Genomic DNA, 21,840 nt, shown 5'->3' with positions numbered 1-21,840 from the left:
CTAGGGCAATATGCCAATCAGCTCATCAATTTTTCCAGCAATAAAATTTAGTGGATGACCCTAACATGGAGAATGGCATATTTCTGCTGAGAACAAGACTGTGCATGTTAGTGAAAAGAATGAACAAGGCAACTATAATCACAACAGCCTGGTACTAGCATAAGAATAGACACACAGATCAATGGAACAGAATAGAGAGCCCAGAAATAAACCCATGTCTCTATGGTCAATTAGTATCTGACAAAGGGGGCAGAAGTATAAATTGGAATAAAAGTAACTTCTTCAACAAATGGTGCTGGGAGATCTGGAATATTACATGCAAAAAACTGAAACCCAGACACCAATTTATACCATACACTATAATAAACTCAACATGGATAAAAGACTTAAACATAAGCCATGACACCATAAAAGTCCTAGAGGAAAATATAGGCAGTAAAACTTCAGATATCCCACACAGCAATATTTTTGTCAATACATCCTCTAGGGCAAGGGACATAAAGGAAAGAGTGAGTAAACAAATGGGACTACATCAAATTAAAAACTTACCTCATGGTTAAAGAAAACATCAATAAATGATAAAGGGAACCAACCATATGGGAAAATATATTTGCCAATGACATCTCAGACAAGGATTTGATCTCCAGAATATATAAAGAACTCTCATCACTCAATGCCAGGAAGACAAACAATCCAATTAAAAAATGGGCGAAAGACCTGAACAGACACTTCTCCAAGGAGGGCAATACTGAGAGCCCATAGGCATATGAAAGGCTGCTCAACATCATCAGCCATCAGAGATAAGCAAATTAAAACCACAGTGAGATACCGCCTCATACTGGTGAGAATGGCCATCATTAACAAATCAACAAACAAGGGCTGATGAGGATGCAGAAAAAAGGGAACTCTACTGCACTGTTGGTGTGAATGCAGACTGGTGCAGCCACTGTAGAAAACAGTATGGAATTTCCTCACAAAACTAAAAATGGAACTGCCTTTTGACCCAGCAATTCCACTGCTGGGATTATACCCTAAGAATCCTGAAATACCAATTCAAAAGAACCTATGCACCCCAATGTTCATAGCAGCATTATTTATAATAGCCAAGTGTTGGAAACAGCCTAAGTGCCCATCAGTAAATGAGTGGATCAAAAAACTGATACATTTACACAATGGAATACTACGCAGCAGAAAGAAAGAAGGAGCTCCTACCCTTCGTGACAGCATGGGTGGAACTGGAGAATATTATGCTAAGTGAAATAAGCCAGGCAGTGAAAGACAAATACCATATGATCTCACCTATAACAGGAACCTAATGAACAAAACAAACAAAATAGAGCCAGAGGTATGGAAACAAGGAACAAACTGCTAGGGACCAAAGTAGAGGGGATAGGGGGATAAGGAAGGAAAGAAGGGGAAGGGCCTAGTTAAAGAACAAGTGTAAATGACCAATGGACATGGACAACAGGGTAGGAATTGACAGTGGTAGCAGGAGGTGGGCAGGGCAGGACAGGGGAAAGCCACAGGGAAATTGGGACAAGTGTAATAGAATAACAATATAAAAAAAGAAAAGAATGAAAACACATACATATATCCATTTACCTTCCCTCTCACTTTCTCCCCCCGTTCCTGTCACACTTGTGTATATACTTTAAAGCACAATAGTATGTGAATAATATATTGCATTATCTTTCTGTACAAGATAAGCACTTAGCACCATTGTGGAGCCCCAGAGGCCTTTGAAATAGAAAATTCTAACTGTAACTTACATTGAGCATTTGTTTTTTGTTGTAAATTACTGGCACATAAAGACCCATCATATAATTTGGCATTCCTAATAACAGTGTGAAGCAGGCAGCACAGATAGCCATGCATCTTAGATGAGGAACCTGAGGTGGACAGAAGTCTGAACCCCAAATATTGTTCATTCCAGCTTTTTCCCTCCAGACCTTTATTGCCACAGGGACAGGGTAGCCCATAATCCTCTTCTCCTCCTTTTGTAGTGATGCTGAGGGCACGTGTCTCAAGTTGAGGCTAAAAACATCAATATTCTCATTCATCTATCTATAAAAGGAGAAAAATCTTGGAGAGGTATAGTGAGGACTAGCTTATTAAATGGTTAAAAAGGACTTTTTTAAATATAGTGTTATTTAATCCTGGCTGATATGGCTCAGTGGTTTAAGTGTTGGCCTGCAAACCAGGGGGTCATGGGTTCGACTCCCAATTGGGGCACATGCCTGGGTTGTGGGCCAGGTTCCCAGGAGGGGGCATGCAATAGCCAGCCACACAGTGATGTTTCTCTCCCTCTCTTACTCTTTCCCTTCTCTTCTCTCTAAAGATGGATAAATAAATAAAATCTTTTAAAATATATATAGTGTTCTTCAAAGGCTTTGAAGCAATTCAAAATCCCTAGGACTGAGAATGAGATGCAGACCTTGAATAAAAAAAAATTATTTGAATTTACAACTGGACAGAAAGTAATTAATTTCAATGAAAACCTGGGTGATAGTTTCTGTTTCTAATGTTATACTCTCCAGAAAATAATGTTTTGGTATGTGTGTTTTTAATGGAGGAAATAATATCTCTGGGTTTTTAATATTGAGGAATCACATGTAGAGGAAGACACCACCAAAACAAGTCAATAAGAAACACTCTTTCAAATATATTTCATTCAGCCCAAAAGACTGAATTAGTTTTACATGGTGATTTGTTTGTGAAATTATTTTACCTTAGCTTAGTTCTCTGAAAAGTTAGCCACTGGACTTATTCAGGTTATTGCCAGGAATGAAAAGGCTATCAGAGAGTGTGATTTGGCATTGGTACTTTCTAAAAAATACACATCAACATGTAAATAATTAAATCTGTTCAAGTCCTCAGGTACAATGAAGTATTTTTATCTTTCTTTTATTTATTTCTAGAGAAGGGCAGGGAGGGAGACAGAGGGTGAGAAACATCAATGTGTCCTTGCCTCTTGGGCACCCCCTACTGGGGACCTGGGCCACAACCCAGGCATGTGCCTTGACTAGAAATCGAACTGGTGACCCTTTGGTTTGCAGTCCAGTGCTCAATCCACAGAGCCACACCAGCCAGGGCTAAAGTGTTTTTAAAGTCTGGTGCTGCTCAATTTTAATTTACAGTCTTGTATTCACACACCATTTTGGTCATGCTCTACAGGCGTGTAGCCTAGGAGCAATAGGCTATACCATATAGCCTATGTATGTAGCAGGCTAGACCATGTAGTTTTGTGTAAGCACACTCTACAGTGTTTGCATAGTACAAAAGCATCCCATGGTAGTTTTCTTAGAGAGTATCCCATCTGTTAAACAATGCATGAATATATTGATAACACATGTGTCTGTGTGTATATGTGTGCATGTATATGTGTGTAAAGAAGGTTAATAACATATACATTCATTTAAGTTAATAAAATGGGATTACAAAGGAAAAAACTAAATTTAAGGGGAAAGCAGATATGCTGAATATGTGAATGAACAGTTGGCATGTTTGGTTATAACACCTAGTCTTCCTGATACAAAAAGCAGAGAGAAGAGAACTCTGAATTCTGTAATTCTTCTTTCCAGGCACTGAAAAATACCTTGGGCCCTTGGGGGTAAAGAGTAGCTTTTTTCCTAGTACTACACTGGGAAAATTTTGTCCTGTAGGGAAATTATATAGCACTGCCTCCTCAGTTGTTTTCCTAGAAAACACTCCTGATTTCCAACTAAAGAATTACTTCCTAAAATTAGAATAGATAATGAAACATTAACATAGAGAGCAGCATAGAATTGGGATGTGCTTTTTCTTAAAAGGAAGGCAGTATTGTATTATGTATACTGTGTAACACACATGCAACATTGAACACATCAAAAATATAATATTCATCATTAAAGCCATAGCTATTGTGCATGTAGTATTTTCCCATACCAGGTACTCTTTTAAGCTCTTTATGTATTTTGACTCATTTAATCCTTACAACCACCCTATAAAGTAAATGTTATTTTTAGTGCTCCTTTTGCAGATTAAGGACTGAGGTGTAGAGGCTATACTCATTTGGGTAGGAAGATGAACCTGACCTTGAACCTAGGATTCAGACAATCCCTCATCTGTCTTTTCCTGAGAAAAGATTCCACTTTTCTTTCCATCTTCATCTCTATTTCTTGCCTCTATTTCTTCATTCCCATAATTTACATTTCCTTTGTTTTCCCTTAGTTGACCATAACATAAAATTGAATATGGTTTATCCCTATTTAAAAATTTAATAGTAGAGTTAGGATTTTATCTTTACCTCTTTCATAAGTTTGTTTTGATTAAGTGTCATTTTACTTATGCCACTATTAGATTATAGCATTCCCCTGTGGAATGAAAGGAAATTGTAATAAGATACCCATTGCTGTCCTGAATTTTCCAAGTGCTCCCAACCAGTTTGATCTCATATGGATTTAAAGGATGCTGTGCTTCCCTTCCTGCCTCACCATTGCATGCCTGTAAGGTCAGGTCTGTGGTTTGTCAGCCATGAGCTGGAGCTGGTGGGAGGGTGAGGACGAGGGCCATCTCATAGAGGCTGTGTGAGCCAGCCCCCAGAGACCAGTCCTGTGTTCTGTGATCCTGAACACACCCTCAGTCCTGGTGCCTCTTAGTCTCATGATCTATAACATGTAAGTAACAATCATCATTTTCCAATGATAATAAGAGGCATGACTAGCAAAAACCCTCATGGCTCTCATTGTTCAGTTAATGATTACTATAGAGAATGCCAGATACCTTTGCTCTAGAACCTCTGGAACCTTATATGAATTTATGTGGTGACATTCTGGATTGAACAGCCAAATATTTCATTGTTTTGTCCCTTTAGTATGAACTCTGTAAATCTTGTGAATTTTGTAATTTATTTCGTTCACTTGGTAAGTATTTCTTTTAGGTGATACCATGTGCCAAGAATTGTGTTGGACCTGGTAGATAAGGTGATGATTAAGTCAGCCAGTTGTCTTTTCCCACACAATCTAGTAGAAAAATTAATACTAGGTTCTTCTATGATTTAAACAAAATCCATGATTTAAAGTTTCCTTTAGGAGCACTCATGATGTGTTTACTTTTAAAATAGGCTTATTTTCCCTGGCTGGCATAGCTCAGTGGATTGAGTGCGGGCTGGGAACAAAAGTGTCCCAGGTTCGATTCCCAGCCAGGGTACATTCCTGGGTTGCAGGCCATGACCCCCAGCAACCGCACATTGATGTCTGTCTGTCTGTCTGTCTGTCTCTCTCTCTCTTTCTCTCTCTCCCTCTCTCCCTCCCTCCCTTCCCTCTCTAAAAATAAATAAATAAAATCTTAAAAAAAGAATAAAATAAAATAGGCTTATTTTCTCTCCCAAGTCCATATATAGCTATATGCTGATCTTATCTAAAGAGGCCAACTCTGTATTGCTTCAATGCCTTCAAATAGTTTAAATTGAAACCTATATAAATTGTTTAAAATAATAAGTGAATGTTTTCTTTGAAGCTAAATATTGAATAAGCTTTTCTTTGTCCTTATTTAAATTTATGAGATGTTACCTATCTCCCAGATGCTTTATAAACTGAAAGCAAGGTTGATAAATGGAATCAAAAGGTGATCCCCTCGATATTGCCTTGGGAAGATGCAGGTTTCAAAGGGCAGATCCCTATAAAGACATTTATGTGCTGTGAAGTGCCACCTCTGCTGTCATGAGCACTGACTGTAGTGGGTTTTCTAGCAATATGACTCTAGGCTATTACCCTGACTTCAAAGAAAGGGGACAGCTCTACAAAGCAAGAAGGCATTGAATGCCAGAAAGGAATGTGTTGACTTAAATTATTTAGTCTCAACATATACCTGGAGTGTCGCACTCCTTAGAAAGATAGATAAGTGGATAAATAGGTAATTAGAATTATCTAATTAAAGAGTACTTTTTATGTGTACTGAATATTCAGAAATATTTGTAAAGATTCAATAGTGTTTTTCCTCTACTTTCTGCTGCTGTGCCATGAGCCTGTCAGTACAAAGCAGAGAACACTGAGAGAACCTATTCGGTTCCTTTTTTCTTATCATTATATAACAGTCCTGCTGTACAATGTCACATAACATTGTATAGAGGGAAAATCACACATCACCTAATGAGATAGGGATGTGAAAAGAACTTTGAAATAATAATTTAGAGGCCCCAATTAGAGCCTCTTCCCATGGGTCTTCTGTGGGCATCACTGGCTGATCCCAGGCCCAGGCCTCTGAGAAGAGCATGGGGGAGGGAAGGACAGAAGAGGAGGGAGGAAGATGTAGAAGGTATAGATTCTGGGCACACAAAGAGATTTTTGCAATACTCCAGATAAGAGTGAATGAGAACCTAAATAGCAATGGGAACAAAAAAATTGATGTAGAAAACCTTTCAAAGATAGGTCTGTCTGAAAGGTTTGACATAGGATGGGATGTGGTTACTTATAGAGGTTTTAAACTAGGAACTGAGAGAAAGGGGGAGTACCATTAAAAGAAATCGGAAAACCCACAAGTTACTTAATCTACTCAAGTGTTTCTACTAGGAATGGTAGGGCAGATGCCCTGTATATTGTGTTTGCTTTGGAGTCCAATCAGACAACATGTAGAAACAAGTGAGAGGGTGCCAGCAGGTCACAGAGCAAGGAAAATAAGTTAGCATGAGCCTCCAACACAAGGGATTAAGAATAACCCCAGATGCACTGAGACTTGGCAGTGACCCTCAAAACTGGAAATCAGCAACAAAGGGTTCAGAAGAAGTCAATGTTAGGGAGAAGGAGTCTAAATGGATTTGTCTAAGAGGATTTTCCCTGCTTCTGTGGCTGAGTATGACCAGCAAAGAGAAATTTGCTGGTGAATTAGATGGGGCAGGAACTTTAAGAAAGGGTTAGCCTGTTATTGTATAGATAACCAGGCTATAGATAGCCTGTTATTGTATGAGGACCAGGTAGGAAAATTTGAGACAGGAGGAGAAACTTAGAAGACAGATTTTGGCAAATTCAATGGAAAATGCAGACTCTTATTTTGTTTCAAAATTTCAGTCTCAAAGTTGAATAATGGCATCCTGAAGAGACGACATGTGGTTTAGTTGAATGAGGTCATTTGGTATATGGCAGCTGTGATGGGACTACAATTTATGTAATGGAATGATGTCAGGTTTTCAGCACCGGCCAGCACAAAGCAAGCATTCAAACGTGACTATTGTGTTTCATCATAATGTGCCAAGTCAGTAAAAAATATAAAGTTTAGAATTCAGAAATGCAGAGAGCACTTTTAATCCAATAGGTCAGCTTCTACCTGGACCATTTCCAGGGATAATCAGAGGTCCTCAAAAGTGGGTTTTAGAGAAGGAGAGTCATTACATGGAAAGGTTAAAGGAAGCAGGATGTTGATGCTGGCTGAGAGAAGACTCCACTATTCCTGTGAGCTTTCTTCATGGATTTGATCAGTAATGATAGGAAAGAGAACTGTACCCATCCATGAGAGTAGCCCAGGAGTACAGAATAAGGACAGTGGATTTCACTACTAGATATCAGGTTCTGAGTCAACACACAAGGGCCAAATCTGTCATGGCAAACTTGGTCAAAAAATGAAATAGGCCACCCTAGGGGATAGTGGCTGTATTGTCACTAGACATGTCTTGAGGAAGACAGGATGGAATTATGTTGGAGAACTCAAATGCAGTGATGGATCAAGAAGACTCTCGATTCTAATTCCATCTTCACTCTGAGCTAGACTTTGGGAAACTCACTTATCTCCTGGGCCTCAATTTCCTCATCTCTAAATCTAGAGGGTAGGCCTAGGAAATGTCCAAGTCTCTTTCATCTCTGAAATGTCATGATCTTTGGTAACACCCAGTGACCTTTGCTTCCTCATCAAAGTGAACCCATCAACACCTGAATGACATGTGCCAGAATGGTTTTTGTGCCTCAGCTGTGAGGCCCACTGTTCCCAAAGAGTGTATTTCAGCAGGTCCAGGAATTACAGAGTTTCTTACTTTGAGAGTGACAGCTCAGACCTCTGCACAGGAACCACTCTGGCATCGAATTCGAATCACCAGCCCCCAGTGTGAGTGAATTTCACAGTATCTTAGATAGGCTTTCACCTCTTGCTGACTCAGAACACATTTGGTTTGGTTTTTAAGTGTATGTTTCATATGCAGGTGGCTGGAAAAACCTGGCACACTTCTTTTAGCAGTAGGCTCTTTGCACCAGTTTTGGTCAGGAGTTTTGAAATGCTTTTCACTTTGTATCCTGTTGTATTTTCAAATATGGATACCTATCTCCTCACTCAAGTCAACAGTACTTAAGTCATCTGTTGCTGGTTGCTTTGCTCCGTGCTGCCAGCGTCGCACCCCAGCCACAGGAGGCAGAGGTTTTATTGTGGAAATGAGATCTTGGTTTATCCGGTGTACACAGCAGGGCCCAGGAGTTCACTTTGAATTTACATTTTGGGTTTAAATGAGTGACATGCCTCTCCACGTCTGAATCTCTTTGGAAAGATCACTGAAGCATTTTCAATTTCACTTTCTTAAAGAATCTGCTTGCATGCATTTATTTATAAAGTATACTATTATATTACTTTATAATCTGTGTGGTTGATTTGTTCTCAGTAAATATGTAGCAATCTTCAAGGTTTGTCTTTTCAAAGTGAAAACCTAAGAGTAGTGTTTTCAGTATTTCTTCAAAGAGAACATTTTGAAGTAGCTTTGCATGTATGATTCTGATGGGGATATTTGGGGAATACCATTTTTACATGCCAATTGAATACATAGAAGTCATCCTTTTTAAGACTCAAGTCAGCTGTCAACCCTCAAGGATTCCTTCTATGGTATTCCCCCTCTCCCCTCCATGCAGTTTCTTAGGGCTGCCATAACAAAGTCCCACAAACTGGGGCGGCTTCACACCAAAACTTCTCTCACAGTCTGAAGGCAGAGTCTAAAGTCAAGGGGTTGGCATGGCAGAGCCATCCTCTTTCTGAAAGATCTAGGGAAGAACCTGTTTTATGCCTTTTTCTTAGTATCTGTTTTTTGTTGCTGTCCTTAATATTCCTTTGCTTATAGCTCCTTATCTCCATCATCACCCCATTGTCACATGGCAGTCATTCTGTCAGTGTGTCTTCTCCTTTTATAAGGACACTAGTCATATTAGATAGGCCCCACCCTAATTGAGTATGACCTTAATTTGGTTACATTTGCTAGGACCCTAGTTCCAAATAAAGTCCCATTAACAGGTACCAGGGGAATTAGGACTTCAACATTTTTTCAGGACAAAATTCAAACACAACATCCCCTAACCCAAACTGATTTTAACGGCCCCTTCTCTGTGTTTCTATAGCATAAGTGTCTCATAAAAGTTGTCATACTGTATTGTCATTTTCCGTTAGACTCTTACTTGCATGAAGGAAATACTCCTATCTTATAATGTCTTTGCAGGCAAAGTACCTAGTAAAACGTACAACACCTAGTGGCACACAGATGTTTGTCACATGAAGCACTTTGTCATCATCATCATGATCCTTTATGTGTGTACAGTGTTAATATATAAGTTTGCATAAGTATTTACTTTAATAACCTATGTATGCATTAATGTATGTAACTGTACCAATTTTTGAGTATTTATCATGTGCTGAACATGTATGTTAAACACTTTGGGGGTTTTCAACTCCTTTTAATCCTCACAAGAGTGTTAAAATTTAAATATGATTATCCCCACTTATAGATATTATAAATTAGGCTTAGAAAGAGTAGCTAAATTTCCTGAGTTCACACAGCCAGCATATGGCAGCCCCAGGACCTGATCACAGGAACATTTGATTGCAGACTTGGGTCCTTAGCACTTGGATATACTCTTTTTGCACTGATTGTCTTCTTGGACACTCCCATTGTGTGGAGTGGTTTGTCTGGTGTTCATGTTCACATTCACCTGATGAAAACACTAAAACCCAAAGAGGTTCAAGAACCAGCCAGCCTCAAGGTCACCCAGCTGTGACCACAGCCTTTTACTTCAGGATCACTTTTTTAAAACTGCTTTTCTTTGTTGATCATAAAAATGAGTTTTAAGAATATTTGAGAAAAATAGGACATAGAGGGGAAAAAAGCATTACTTTAATAGTTCATGAACTTAACTGACATGGAAGAGCAGGTCTTATAAATTGTAGTGGGAAACTGTAATGAGAACGTTTCTCCATCCTAGAGTTACAGTAAACAGAATATTCTTGCTTATCATATGGTTTCTCTGTTGAGTGAGGATAGATCATATTTTGGCTCAATAATTTTATGGATTAAGGAAAGCATATGTGTCAGAGCCCCTCCAGCCTGCCTCTCTGCCTTGTGCAAGTATTAGGCCCTGGCTCCCATGTTCTCAGCTCTCCCTGGACTTGAGGTCTCACCTTGGTCTCAGGCAGGATGAAGGGGACCCTGGAGCCCTGCCTTCTGGGACTGAACATCCAGTGGAGTTTGACACTGGTCAGGCTCTGTTCTGTGTCCCAGCACTGATCACTGGGTGTCTGCCCTCATCCTCAAACCCCAGGCCTCAGTTTTGGTGTCTGGAACCTGTCTTGCTTCTCCAGCTTGAGTCTCAGCCCAGTTAACCTGCATGATTACCTGGTATTTCTTGACCTGTGATAACGTAGTATTATTGCCAAACCTCAGATCCCACTAGGCTGAGTCGGAACCTTCAACCTGAAATTCAGGCCCAGTGACCTGTGAATGAAATCTCCTGGCACAACTGGCCTGCCTAGATTAATGTTTTGTCTGCTGCTAACAACTCCTACCCAGGACTAAACATGCATTGCTACCACTTGGCTTGATTCCTGCCTCTTTTATTGTATTATTCTCTTAGAGCACCATGTCTTGCTTTCTGGGCCAGACTTGTTCCTGGCATACCTCTGTCCCTTCACCCACAACCCAGCTTAGCCCAGCATCCACACTTATACCTAACCTAGTTATGCCCAGCCCTGACTAGAGACAGGCCTCTATTGTCTTTCTTTCAAATAGGATCTAGTTCTCACCTCAAATATAAGACTCTTTAATAAGGAAGAAAAGGGGCAAGCCACTGCCAGGGTCAGCAAACAGAGAAGGGGCAGGGGACAGCCCAGCTGACATGGGCCTCAGGCCCTGCAGAGTGCACATCTGATCGTCAGTAGCTGCCATCCCAGAGAGAATAAAACCAAGGTCACTTCTGATCTGATCTGACTCTGGTGGCCCCTCAGTACATCGTAGCCACACCGCTATGCGCTCACTATGCTGTAGCAGTGGGAAATTATTTGAAATGCCCAAGACCTATCACGTCTCCTTGGCTCCCTTTCTGAATGGCTCTTTCAGTCCTAGAGCCTCAAATCATATTTCTCGAGTCTTCATTTGATTTTGGTGCCTGTCCTTTTTGCTCTCCTCAGACCCCGAAGTTTTCCCAACTTCGGGGAAACATATTACAGGGAAACATATTACAGTTACCTCTATAACTCTGATCCTGGCAATAATATGCACCCAGTAAATATTGAATAAATAAATGAATGGTTGGGTGGATGAAACCAACATGCCTCTAAAGTCCTAAATAAAAAACCCCAGTGGCCCTCTGAAAAATGCCCATCTAATTGATAAAACACTGGATTATGTATGAATTAGTAAGAGGGTTATTTGTTTCTGTTTTTGTCTTGTCAGGATGGTAAAAGAGAACTAAAAAGAAACATTTGCTGAGCTTTGGCCTTGCTGCCTCTGCTCACAGTCAGCAGTGTAGAGAGGAGCTGACAGGCCACAGTCTTTGAAATAAATAACCCTTCCTCTTGTTCAAGCACAGTTTCTAAAAGAAAGTTCTACTATATACTTAATTGGATTCTTTTTTCACTGCAATTTAAGCCCTCTTCCTCTTTTCCCTGAGTGGAATTATGACTCATTATCTTTGAATTTTACAGGGGCACCTTTTCTAAGCAACACAAGGAACTGACTCAATGCACGTTCACTCTCATCTTTCTCTTTCTGCGTACGTCTTTCTCAGACTTTCTGCTTTAATGAGTTATTGCATAGTCGGTTCCTAGGCTGTTAGAGAAAACTATTTCTATCCGTTCATATGTTGTTAAAAAGTAATGGGCTCTTTTTTAAAAAAAAAAAGTTTAATCCTTCCCTACTTCTTTCCTCAAATACTGAATTTCAGATCCTTTGAGGTCCAACATAATTTGTGAGTTAATTCTTTCCTAAGCTCTTTTCAAGCTCCTGCACTCACCATGCATATTTCTTTAAGGATCATAGTCTCTTCATATGAGTGTCTCAGAAAAAAACAAAATAACTCTTGCTTGTATTAAAATATTTTGCTCAAACTATAGTGTCTTTTGCTCCCCTTTCTGACAATGTATTTATTTATTTGGACTTCGAAAAGAAAACAGAAGTCTATCACAACTAGAAAAAAATGCAAGCACTGGGCTTCTCATCTCATTTGTGGGAAACATCTGGTTATTATAACTCATGGGGCTCTCATTTCAGGGTTTGCAGCCCTGAGTGGTTTCAGCTTTAAATCACCCAATGTTGGCAAACCATAGTGAGGGCCAGGCCAAGAAAGAAACAGGCAAAGCTTAGGTTCAGAATGAGATTAAATAAAGGCATAAGCATGTCGATATTCCCATTTCTGTTTCTAATATATTCACCTTAGAAGCCAGTATGTTATTTTAATGATGGTGACATTGAAGACAATTGTATTCTGAGACTTTTTCTTTAGAATTGGCATCTGGATCAGAAGGCCACATCTTGGACTCTTTTGAAAATCAGGGTAAATTTCTAATAATGGCATGTATTAGGTGAATGGTCAAACTGGGTCATTCTATGTAGAAACTTTGAAGTAGTTAGAAAAAGGTGTGTTTAAATATGGAGCAGAGACCTGGTTTATACTTCTGACTCTGCCATTTGCTTGCTTTGTGTTGCTGGAAATGTCACTTAACTGCTTTAAGTCTCAGTTTCTTTACCAGTAAAGTGGGAATAAGATCTGTGAAACTTTATGAGGATTTCAAGTAACTAACCCAAGTTCCAGTCTTGTCTCTGTTACTTCCAAATGTTGATGTATTTTGTATACCCCCTAGTTTTGAGCAATAGCAGCACAGAGTTCTGGAGTCCTGGAATGCTGGTGGTCTGAGAGATCATCAGGGCAACTGTCCCGCAGCACAGATGCAGAAACTGAGAACCCTAATTAGAGAAGAAGTGCCTAGAATGCCAAGGTGGCTAGTTTCAGAGAGAATTCTTATTTTGCATTTATATTTATGGTTAGAAACCAAACCAAAAATTAAAATTAAAAAAAACTCATTTTGCTGAAGCCCTGGTGGTACACTATCAAATTAAATGGATTTAATAAATGGAACTTCAGTCCTCTTGGGGTTATAGAGCAGGATCACCCTGCTTATTCTGTTCAACCCTGAGGCAGAGTGGAAACATCCAAGGTGGCTGGAGAAAAGCTATAACAAACCTTTCCTTGGAAAGGAAAAGCTTATGCTGGCCCTCCTTCATACCCTGAAATGACTTAGGAAACCCAGGTGCAGTTGTCATTTCATCTGCCTCTGGGCTTATGTGATGTTTCAGCACAGGTAAGCAAAGAGCAAGGCCAGGCAGGGCTAAGGCACAGGCTGTGCAGGAGAACCACAGAGGAGCAGGGTCAGGAAGGAAGAAGAGGATTGACCTAGGAGAAAGAGGGGGAGAGAGATAAGAAAGGAAGAGAAGAGAAGGAAACTTCATCCATGAGGCCTGTGGTAGAGGGTCACCACGACTATTATGTCTCGTGGCATCTGTGAGAGTATGTCTGTGTAGGAAGCTACCACACACCAGGAAGAGTGTCTGTTTTCTGCAAATAGAAAAATTCTCCAGAGAGGGATGCCCTTGCATCTACTCTAGAAACTCAATACATTTGAGCAGTCTCTGCTCTTAGAAAAGTCTTATTTATTTATTTTTTTAAAGTCCTTTTACATCACCTTTGAAATTACTGGTTTCATTATCACACTAAAAGAACAATTCAATGTCTATATTGGAAAACTTATTATTTTTGCCTCCTTCAATTTTTTATAAAGGGCATAAATTTGGCATTTTATGTAGGGAATAAAGATTTCAAAAGGGTGGTCAATTATTTTCTGATTGAATTATAGGAAGGAAGTACCAATAGAATTTAGAGATGTATACAGTTAATTTTATGACTGCATGTATCTAACCAAGCCATGGTAATTATAATAACTCTTTGGTTTTTATTTCCTGGGGGAAATAGGTTAGGTTGGACCTGAATGCATCATTATAAAGTATGCATGTATAAATTGAACTTTCCTAAATCTAGGTCAATTGGGTAAGAAGGATCTTTTGAAAAAAAAAGTTGATGATTAGATTCACAAGGAACTTCAATATTAAATGACATTTCTCCCTACATCATGGCTCATAAAGCAGTATAAATGATACACCAATGTCAAGAAACAGAAAATCACATTCACAATAATAAAGTTTCATGATGCACAGTTTTACACTTTAATATTCTGTGTTTCATTCTACCATGTTAGTGTTTTAAATAACATAGCTTCCTTTTCATGTAGTTTTAGGTTCATCTTTTGTTTTTTCTTTACCTTTCTGGAATAACTTTCTATAGTACTAGGAGAAATTCCTAAAAAATAGATAGTATAAAGTCAAATAATCTTTTCAGGAGAATACAAAAGATTTCAGATTCTGTGGTCAAAACATTATCTGTGTGCTTTCCAGACCCCATCTGCGTACCAGGCTTTGATCCAGGCCTCAACATGATGACTGGGATCACCCCCATTAACCCAATGATACCGGGCTTGGGGCTGGTACCACCCCCCCCACCAACAGAAGTGGCTGTCATCAAAGAAATAATCCACTGCAAGAGTTGTACTCTTTTCCCTCAAAATCCAAGTAAGTGATGCTTGAAATAAATGTTTGCTTATCAATTTAAATTTCTTTCTTTTTCAAAAATATAGCATTGCATTCATTTTCATATGTGACTCATAATTTTTCATTCCACAATAGTCCTTTGTCTCTAGATTAGAACAAATCTGTGGGGATGTGCCCTTGTGTCTGTCCTGGAGCTGATCCAACACCATGAAGTCAGTATGTGTTGTGGGACTATGTATCCAGCATCAAGAATCTTTTTGTATGCAATGAAGTCTAGCTTTTGCTGCAGAACATAGTGTGAAATATGTGAGCACTTCCATTCATCTTCACAAATGTGGGAGAAAACGCTGAAATGTTTTTTGCTAGATGGAAAATTGAATTAATTTGGCAGTTAGCAATTTTGGCGGGAGACTGCCTCTCAGACTTCCTGGGCCAAATTGCATTTGCTTGAAGGAAACATACATTTGATGAAATAAATGGACCAGATTTTTTTTTTAATTTAGCTATAGATACTAAGTTTATGGGCTTAAATAGCTAGGACTTTTTTTTATTGATATTAATCAGTGTTGCCTTTTTTAACTGGACTTTTCAGGAGATTGCTCTAGTAATCTACATATAAACTAGGTAAAATGTTGCAACAGTGTACATTTTATCTTTTTATACAGACTTTCCCAAATTTAATAGTTTGCTCATTTCAATGTGAATTTTTTAAAAAAGTTTTTTTCAGGCCCAGGTTTCCCCGCCAAGTAAGTAGTGCACAGGCTTTGAGGTCCAGTTCCCACGTTCTGCCTTGCTGCTTCATTATCCCGCAACAAGACAAAGCAGATAACAAACCAAGGTTTTTCATCATGTTGCCATTTCATCATGCTTTGTACCTTGTGAAGGCTTTTCTCTCTCTTTTTTTTTTGAGCTTCTGTATTATGAAGGAGAAATGAAATTATGCTAACATTTGCTTTATCTTTGTTCACGGACAAGCCTAGCTACTCTGTAGAAATGAACAGAGAAAGCAAAGAAAGCCTGGGTGGAGGAGGGGAGAGGAATTGGAAAACAAGATGGCCCACAGTCAGTGTAAGCCAATGTAAGGAATTTTCATTGCTCCGAGTGGAGACGGTTACTCTGCAAGTTTTACTTTTGCCAGGTGAACTAGAAAAAAAGAGCACAAAGAAATCAAAAGCAAAACCTTCTGTTTTGTTGTGCTTAATTATTAGATCTTCCACCTCCTTCCACAAGAGAACGACCTCCTGGGTGTAAGACTGTGTTTGTCGGAGGACTACCAGAAAATGCTACTGAGGAAATTATTCAAGAAGTCTTTGAGCAGTGTGGTGATATTACAGCGATTCGGAAAAGCAAGAAGAATTTTTGTCACATTCGCTTTGCAGAGGAATTCATGGTTGATAAAGCCATTTACCTTTCTGGTACTTTGCATTACATAAGGGTTTCTTAGACATTTTGTTATGTTTTATGATGTTAATATGGGTTTATTCCCTCTTGACTTAATGTATAGTAAAAATCCTTACAGTTTGGGGCTAGAAAAGGAGGGATTCTGCCTTTTCCCAAGGCTGCAGAAGCTCCAGGTTAAGTCTGTGAATGTACCTCACTGCAGGAATGGCTTCCCACATCCAGTCTTTAGGAATTCCATCAAGTTTCTAATTAATGATCTCAAGTGCTTATTAGATGAAAAGCAGTATTATGAATACTGAGGACCATTATTATTATTGGATGTAATTCTCTGGTGGAATAACGTACTCTCTCAACATAATTTCAATTTTTCAGAAGTGATTCACTTTCTAGACACCAGGAGACTAAGTCAAAATCAGTTCTTTGCAAAAAGTAGCCCATGAGAGCTAGTGGAAGACCCAGTATCATTGCCCAATTGCTGGTGTATTTATCTTGGTTAAGCCTACTCCATGATCCCTTCTTATTCAGTGCCGATTTATATGGGAGATTTTTACAGATGTTGAAATGAGACCTAATGCTGCCTTCCACTCTGTGGGCGTCAGAGCAAGTGTGTGGAGTCTGTCTACATGACCTTCGCCAAATCTAAGAATTATGGGGCTGGTATTGATATGTAGCTTCAGAAGGATATATTTTTAGATTCAACTCATTGCCACTTCCTCACACTCTCGATCTGTATATTTCAGTCTGCCACTCTGGGCACCGCCTCCCTATTCGGAGACAAAGCCAGTACAGGGAGGTGGAAAAAGAACAGAAAAAAAATAAGAGCACATCTGAACATTACTGCCAGGTTTACTTGATTGGCCCCTACTCCTATGAAATTCTCTTGCAAACCCTGGAAGCCTTGGGAGTTTTTTCAATACTGCAGAAACTTTCCTGAGCAAGATAGTGATATGGAGAACTTTAAAACCCTTATCCAATAAAATCTTACAAAGTGAGGGGAAAAAATCTGACAGCTTTCCAAAGTGGAGATGGAAGATAAAACATAGAATAAAAATATATTACAACACACAAACAGCTGTGTTTTACTTTTCTCTTATATTTGAGCTAAAACCTCAGAGTGATCCATTAGACAATCAGGGACTCTGTTGAGTGACTGGCATGGGGCTTCACATGCCTTGGACAAGTTAACCTCCCTCTGAAATTCCTTTCCCTCATCTGCAAAATTAAGATAGTGACAGTACTACCTCATAGGATTGTTATGAGGAATAAATCAAAATAATGGATATTAAGTGGCAGCTGCAACATAGGAACCATTCAGTGTGTAAATGGTTGTTTTTAACACAAACAGCCTGATGATGATAAAGAAGAGCTGACTGACTTCTCAGGAACCCTGACCTGGGAACATGGGTTCTTATCACAGCTCTACCAATAAAACTATTACTTTAACCCACCTGCTTAAATGAGAGGGCTAGAGTAGACCAAAGGTGCTTTAACAGAAACATAACACAATGTTTCAACCCCAATCAGAAACCCTATTAGACATTGCCAAAGATGAACAGGCCCAAAGGTAAGCATGAGAAAGGTTCTTCCTTTATTATGCCTTGATGTTATGATTTTGCCAGCTCAGACCCTGGTCCAGCTTCCCAGCAGAACCCTGCATTGCTTCTCTGTCTGCCCTTTGGAGACAGAAGGAACCCACAGCAAAGACCTTATCCTCCCGCTTCCCTGCCCAGATGCATGAGCATCTCCCAGCTGTGCCTCCACTGTCCTGTGGTGGCTGCAGCATGCATCCCAGGAAGTTCTGAGAGGATGATTAATTTGAGGAACAGGAAGGAGGGGAGGCTGTGTGTGAGCTTTTGCAAGCCTGAGCACAGATGGAAGGCTTGTCTAATTTTAGACCTGAGTTCACATCTGAAGGCCAAGCTAATTTTAGACTCAGCCTCATCAGGGTCTCTTTTAAGGCTTTAATGATGATGTTCTGGTGAAAGAGAGGGTAATTTTTGGAACCAGGAATGTCTGAAGAGCAATCCTCGGGACATGAGCAAGAGAAAGTTGTTTGGCTTGTCCCAACACTGCCCAGTCCTAGGCACCCTGCCTACTCAGCTGCCATGTATGTATCACTGTGGCCTGCAGATTTATCAAGCAGGAATTTCACAAATTAATCTTGGTCCGCAAACAAGATACACTCTGCTTTAGAGTTAATTCTGCTCATCTGTGATCAGATGTTTGCATTTTTGATGGGTATTGTTATGTCTTTCCATTTTTAGATAACGCTGTGGAAACCTAGGTGTCAGAAGGGTGTAATGGAAATCAGATGTGAGGTCTGCTTCATATTTGTAACTTTTCAATGATGCGAAGTGCCATACTTGGGAGAAGTCAGCCTCTGCAGGGATTTTCAGCTGAGTTTCAACCCAAAATGTTATGATAATCCATTGACATCTACCACAAGATCTCGAACACCAGCACAGTGTAGCCTAGCATTTCACAGTGGTGTCTTATTTGCAAAGCACCCACACAGCAAAAGTACTTATTTTGCTCTCTCCTCTAGCAGCCCTGACAGCTGTGATCCTTCTGGGGTCTGAATTTACATTTTTAAATTCTGTGTACCCCAAACTGACGAGCAACCTCAAAGCCAAGTCTTCATTTGAAGTTTGGCTGACTGGCTGGTTTCAGTTGTTTCTGTTGATTTCTCAGATCAAGTTTCTGCTCACAATCTTCATAAGTTGGGTACCTCACAGTAAACTCCCTAAAGATTTGCTCACTTTTTGATCTAGTTCTGGGCTCTCATGTTGGCTCCTATGGCCTTCAAAGACTGTGTGGACAGGTTGTACAGTGCTGCCTATCAGCTAGGCTGCTGCAGGGCTGTTGTGAAGGCAACACAAGGCCTCTTGATTGAAGATAAAATATTCTCCTGTATGTCCCAGAGGATAAGTGGAAATAAAACAGCATTGCAAAATTGCCTGGGTAATTGTGGCTTTGCAGCTGCTGAGAGAGAATTGAGCGGCAGCTTTTTCTAGGAGAATGAAGTGATCGCCAGTGAGTGAGGTGTTGTGGAATTTACTTTGTAGATCTCTTTAAATATCATAGATACTCTTTATTTACTCCTACTCCATCTCTTTCTAAAAAGAATTTAAGAGAGCTCATGCAGTAGTGTTAAACAGTAAATTGAAAATATAAAATCACACCATAAAAAAGGTAGGGGGGAGTGAAAAAAAAACTATGCGTCAAATTTGTTTTTGAGCTGCCTGGAAGCCAGAGGGAAGAAGGAGTTAGGATAATTGCTCAGGTTCTTGAGATCATCCTCTTGGTAACATTGGCTTGCAAATGGGTAGGAGACCCTGTAAGACACCTCTCGGCAGTGTGTTTATCCCCAAATCTGTATGGGCTTTACTTGGCAATGCTTCCAGGTTACGGAAAAGAAGGATAATGGCCTCCCATCTCCTATGGTAAGGGTGTCCTCTGTAAGAGGAAAGAAATGACAGACTTCTCTTAGTGCACCTTGATCAAGGGCCTGAACCAAACTGCGCAGTGGAGACGCTGCTGTGTGACAAGACTTTCTATTGGTTTCAGGTTATCGGATGCGATTAGGGTCTAGCACAGACAAAAAAGATTCTGGGCGCCTTCATGTGGACTTTGCCCAGGCCAGGGATGACTTCTACGAGTGGGAGTGCAAGCAGAGGATGCGTGCCCGCGAGGAGCGGCACCGGCGCAAGCTGGAGGAAGACCGGCTTCGGCCACCCTCCCCGCCTGCTATCATGCACTACTCAGAGCACGAAGCTGCTTTGCTGGCTGAGAAGCTGAAAGGTAGGAGGCTACATGCTGGCGCTGGCTTTTCTTCCTCCACATTAGCTATTGCCCACTAAAACGAAAGGCTGTGGACCCTAAACACCAAAGCCTCTCTTGTTCCTTCATGGGCTGATTTCATGTGAGCAGGGAAAGTCGCCTGCAAGCAGGACACCGATGGGCTTGGTCCTGCTGTTTGGGACAGAGCCCTGCCCTTTTCCAGTGCTCACACCACAGTTCTCCGTGTATGTGTGTGCACTGCCACTCAGTGAAACTCCTGGAAAGGGTCAGAAGGGTCGTCAGCACTAGCCCCAAAGCAGGCTACTGCCTTCTAACTTGTGTTGAATGAGACTTGAGTTGAATAAGTTAGGTAAGTGCCTACTCTGTGGGCAAGTTGGTCTTGGCGATGCCTCTGCTCTGTAGAGTTTGCACCTATTCCAGATGCGTAATAAAGCTCCCTTAACACATATCATTGTGCACTGGAGTCCTTGGAGGAGAGATGCAAAATGTAGAATAGGATCCCTCTCTTCAGAGGTGGCAATGAAGGAACACTCCTAACACCTACAGGATAATTAGGACTAGAAGTGTGTATATTTCATTTCTTCACATTTTCTGAGCTCCTCTCCCATGTTTGATACTATGAGAGATAAACACATAGAGGCTTTATTACCTGCCCTATGGATTGGGGAAGTGCCAGGTCTTGAAATTAGGACTGTGTGCATGTAAATTTTTTGCCATTATAATCAAAGTTGTATCACATGAGCAACATCTGAACATTTTATAGACTGTCCTCAGGACATTGGGCATGCCAGGCTTTAAGGAGAATACATAGGTCACAGTTGCTGGTCACAGAGAAGTGTCTACAAGTAAACAATTAATGGTAATACAAATCTTGTGACATGATTGTCCAAGGTATGAGAAACATGCTTTGAGAATTTAGGAATGAGTGCATATATTGTTGATGAAGGTGTCAAGGAAATCTCCATAGAGGAGGCAGAATTTGAACTTCGCAGGATGAACAAGATTTTATTCCCACTACAAGAGTGAGTACACACATTCCAATCAGAGGCTGCCAGGAATAAAGACAGGAGGAAGCAGAGGGGTATTCAACACAGGAGGAGAAAGGCATGTGGCCTGCTCTGGTAAAGGCGAGAGCTGCATGAAGTTTATGGAGTAAAGTGAAGCTGGAAAAGTAGTCTGGGGCCAGACAGTGGAGCCACGAAGGCTGCCACTGGTTTTGGGACTTATTTCATAAGCAGTGAAAAAGCCATTGACAATTTCATATGAGAGGAAAGATGTGATTGATCCTTTGAGTATTTTAGAGCATACCTAGGGTAATGCTTGGCAGTGTATACAGTGGATTGGATGTTTTTGCTAAGGAAATGTATGAAAAACTGCCCAAATCCTATTTTACAAAGATAGGAAGTTGATATTCTGTGCTTGAAAAAAGAATTTTTGAACAAAAAGACTTCTGCTTCTAGCCATGGCTGGTGTGGCTCAGTTGGTTGGGCATCATCCCATAACCTGAAAGGTCACAGGTTCAATTCCCTGTCAGGGCAAATGCCTGAGTTAATGGTTTGGTCCTTGGTGGGGACCCATGTGAGAAGAAACCTATCATTGTTTCTCTCTCACACTGATGTTTCTCCCTTTCTTTCTCTCACCCTTCCTCTCTCTCTCTAAAAAAAAACAATGACTTCTGCTTCTAACCATCATCTCCTATTCAGGGCTCAAGAATCCCTAGTAAGCTGCAGCTGCCACTGAACTACCCCATTGTATCAAAGAAGTCATGACTG

The 21,840-nt window shown here is 40.3% G+C and overlaps 1 protein-coding gene across 1 annotated transcript in view; it reads left to right on the top strand.

The window, feature by feature from the left end:
* The window catches only part of ENOX1 (ecto-NOX disulfide-thiol exchanger 1), a 282,243-nt gene that overhangs the window by 85,901 nt on the left and 174,502 nt on the right, over positions 1 to 21,840 (top strand). Inside the window, exons 4-6 of the mRNA XM_028526797.2 lie at positions 14,714 to 14,887; positions 16,075 to 16,281; positions 19,835 to 20,068. Coding sequence (XP_028382598.2) covers positions 14,714 to 14,887; positions 16,075 to 16,281; positions 19,835 to 20,068 — 615 coding nt within the window. The remainder of the gene's footprint in view (positions 1 to 14,713; positions 14,888 to 16,074; positions 16,282 to 19,834; positions 20,069 to 21,840) is intronic.

The sequence above is a fragment of the Phyllostomus discolor genome, chromosome 11 (genome assembly GCF_004126475.2).
Source record: "Phyllostomus discolor isolate MPI-MPIP mPhyDis1 chromosome 11, mPhyDis1.pri.v3, whole genome shotgun sequence".
In the NCBI taxonomy this organism is placed as follows: Eukaryota; Metazoa; Chordata; class Mammalia; order Chiroptera; family Phyllostomidae; genus Phyllostomus; species Phyllostomus discolor.
Note: the sequence above shows the minus strand (reverse complement) of the source record. Positions and strands in the feature narration are given on the sequence as shown.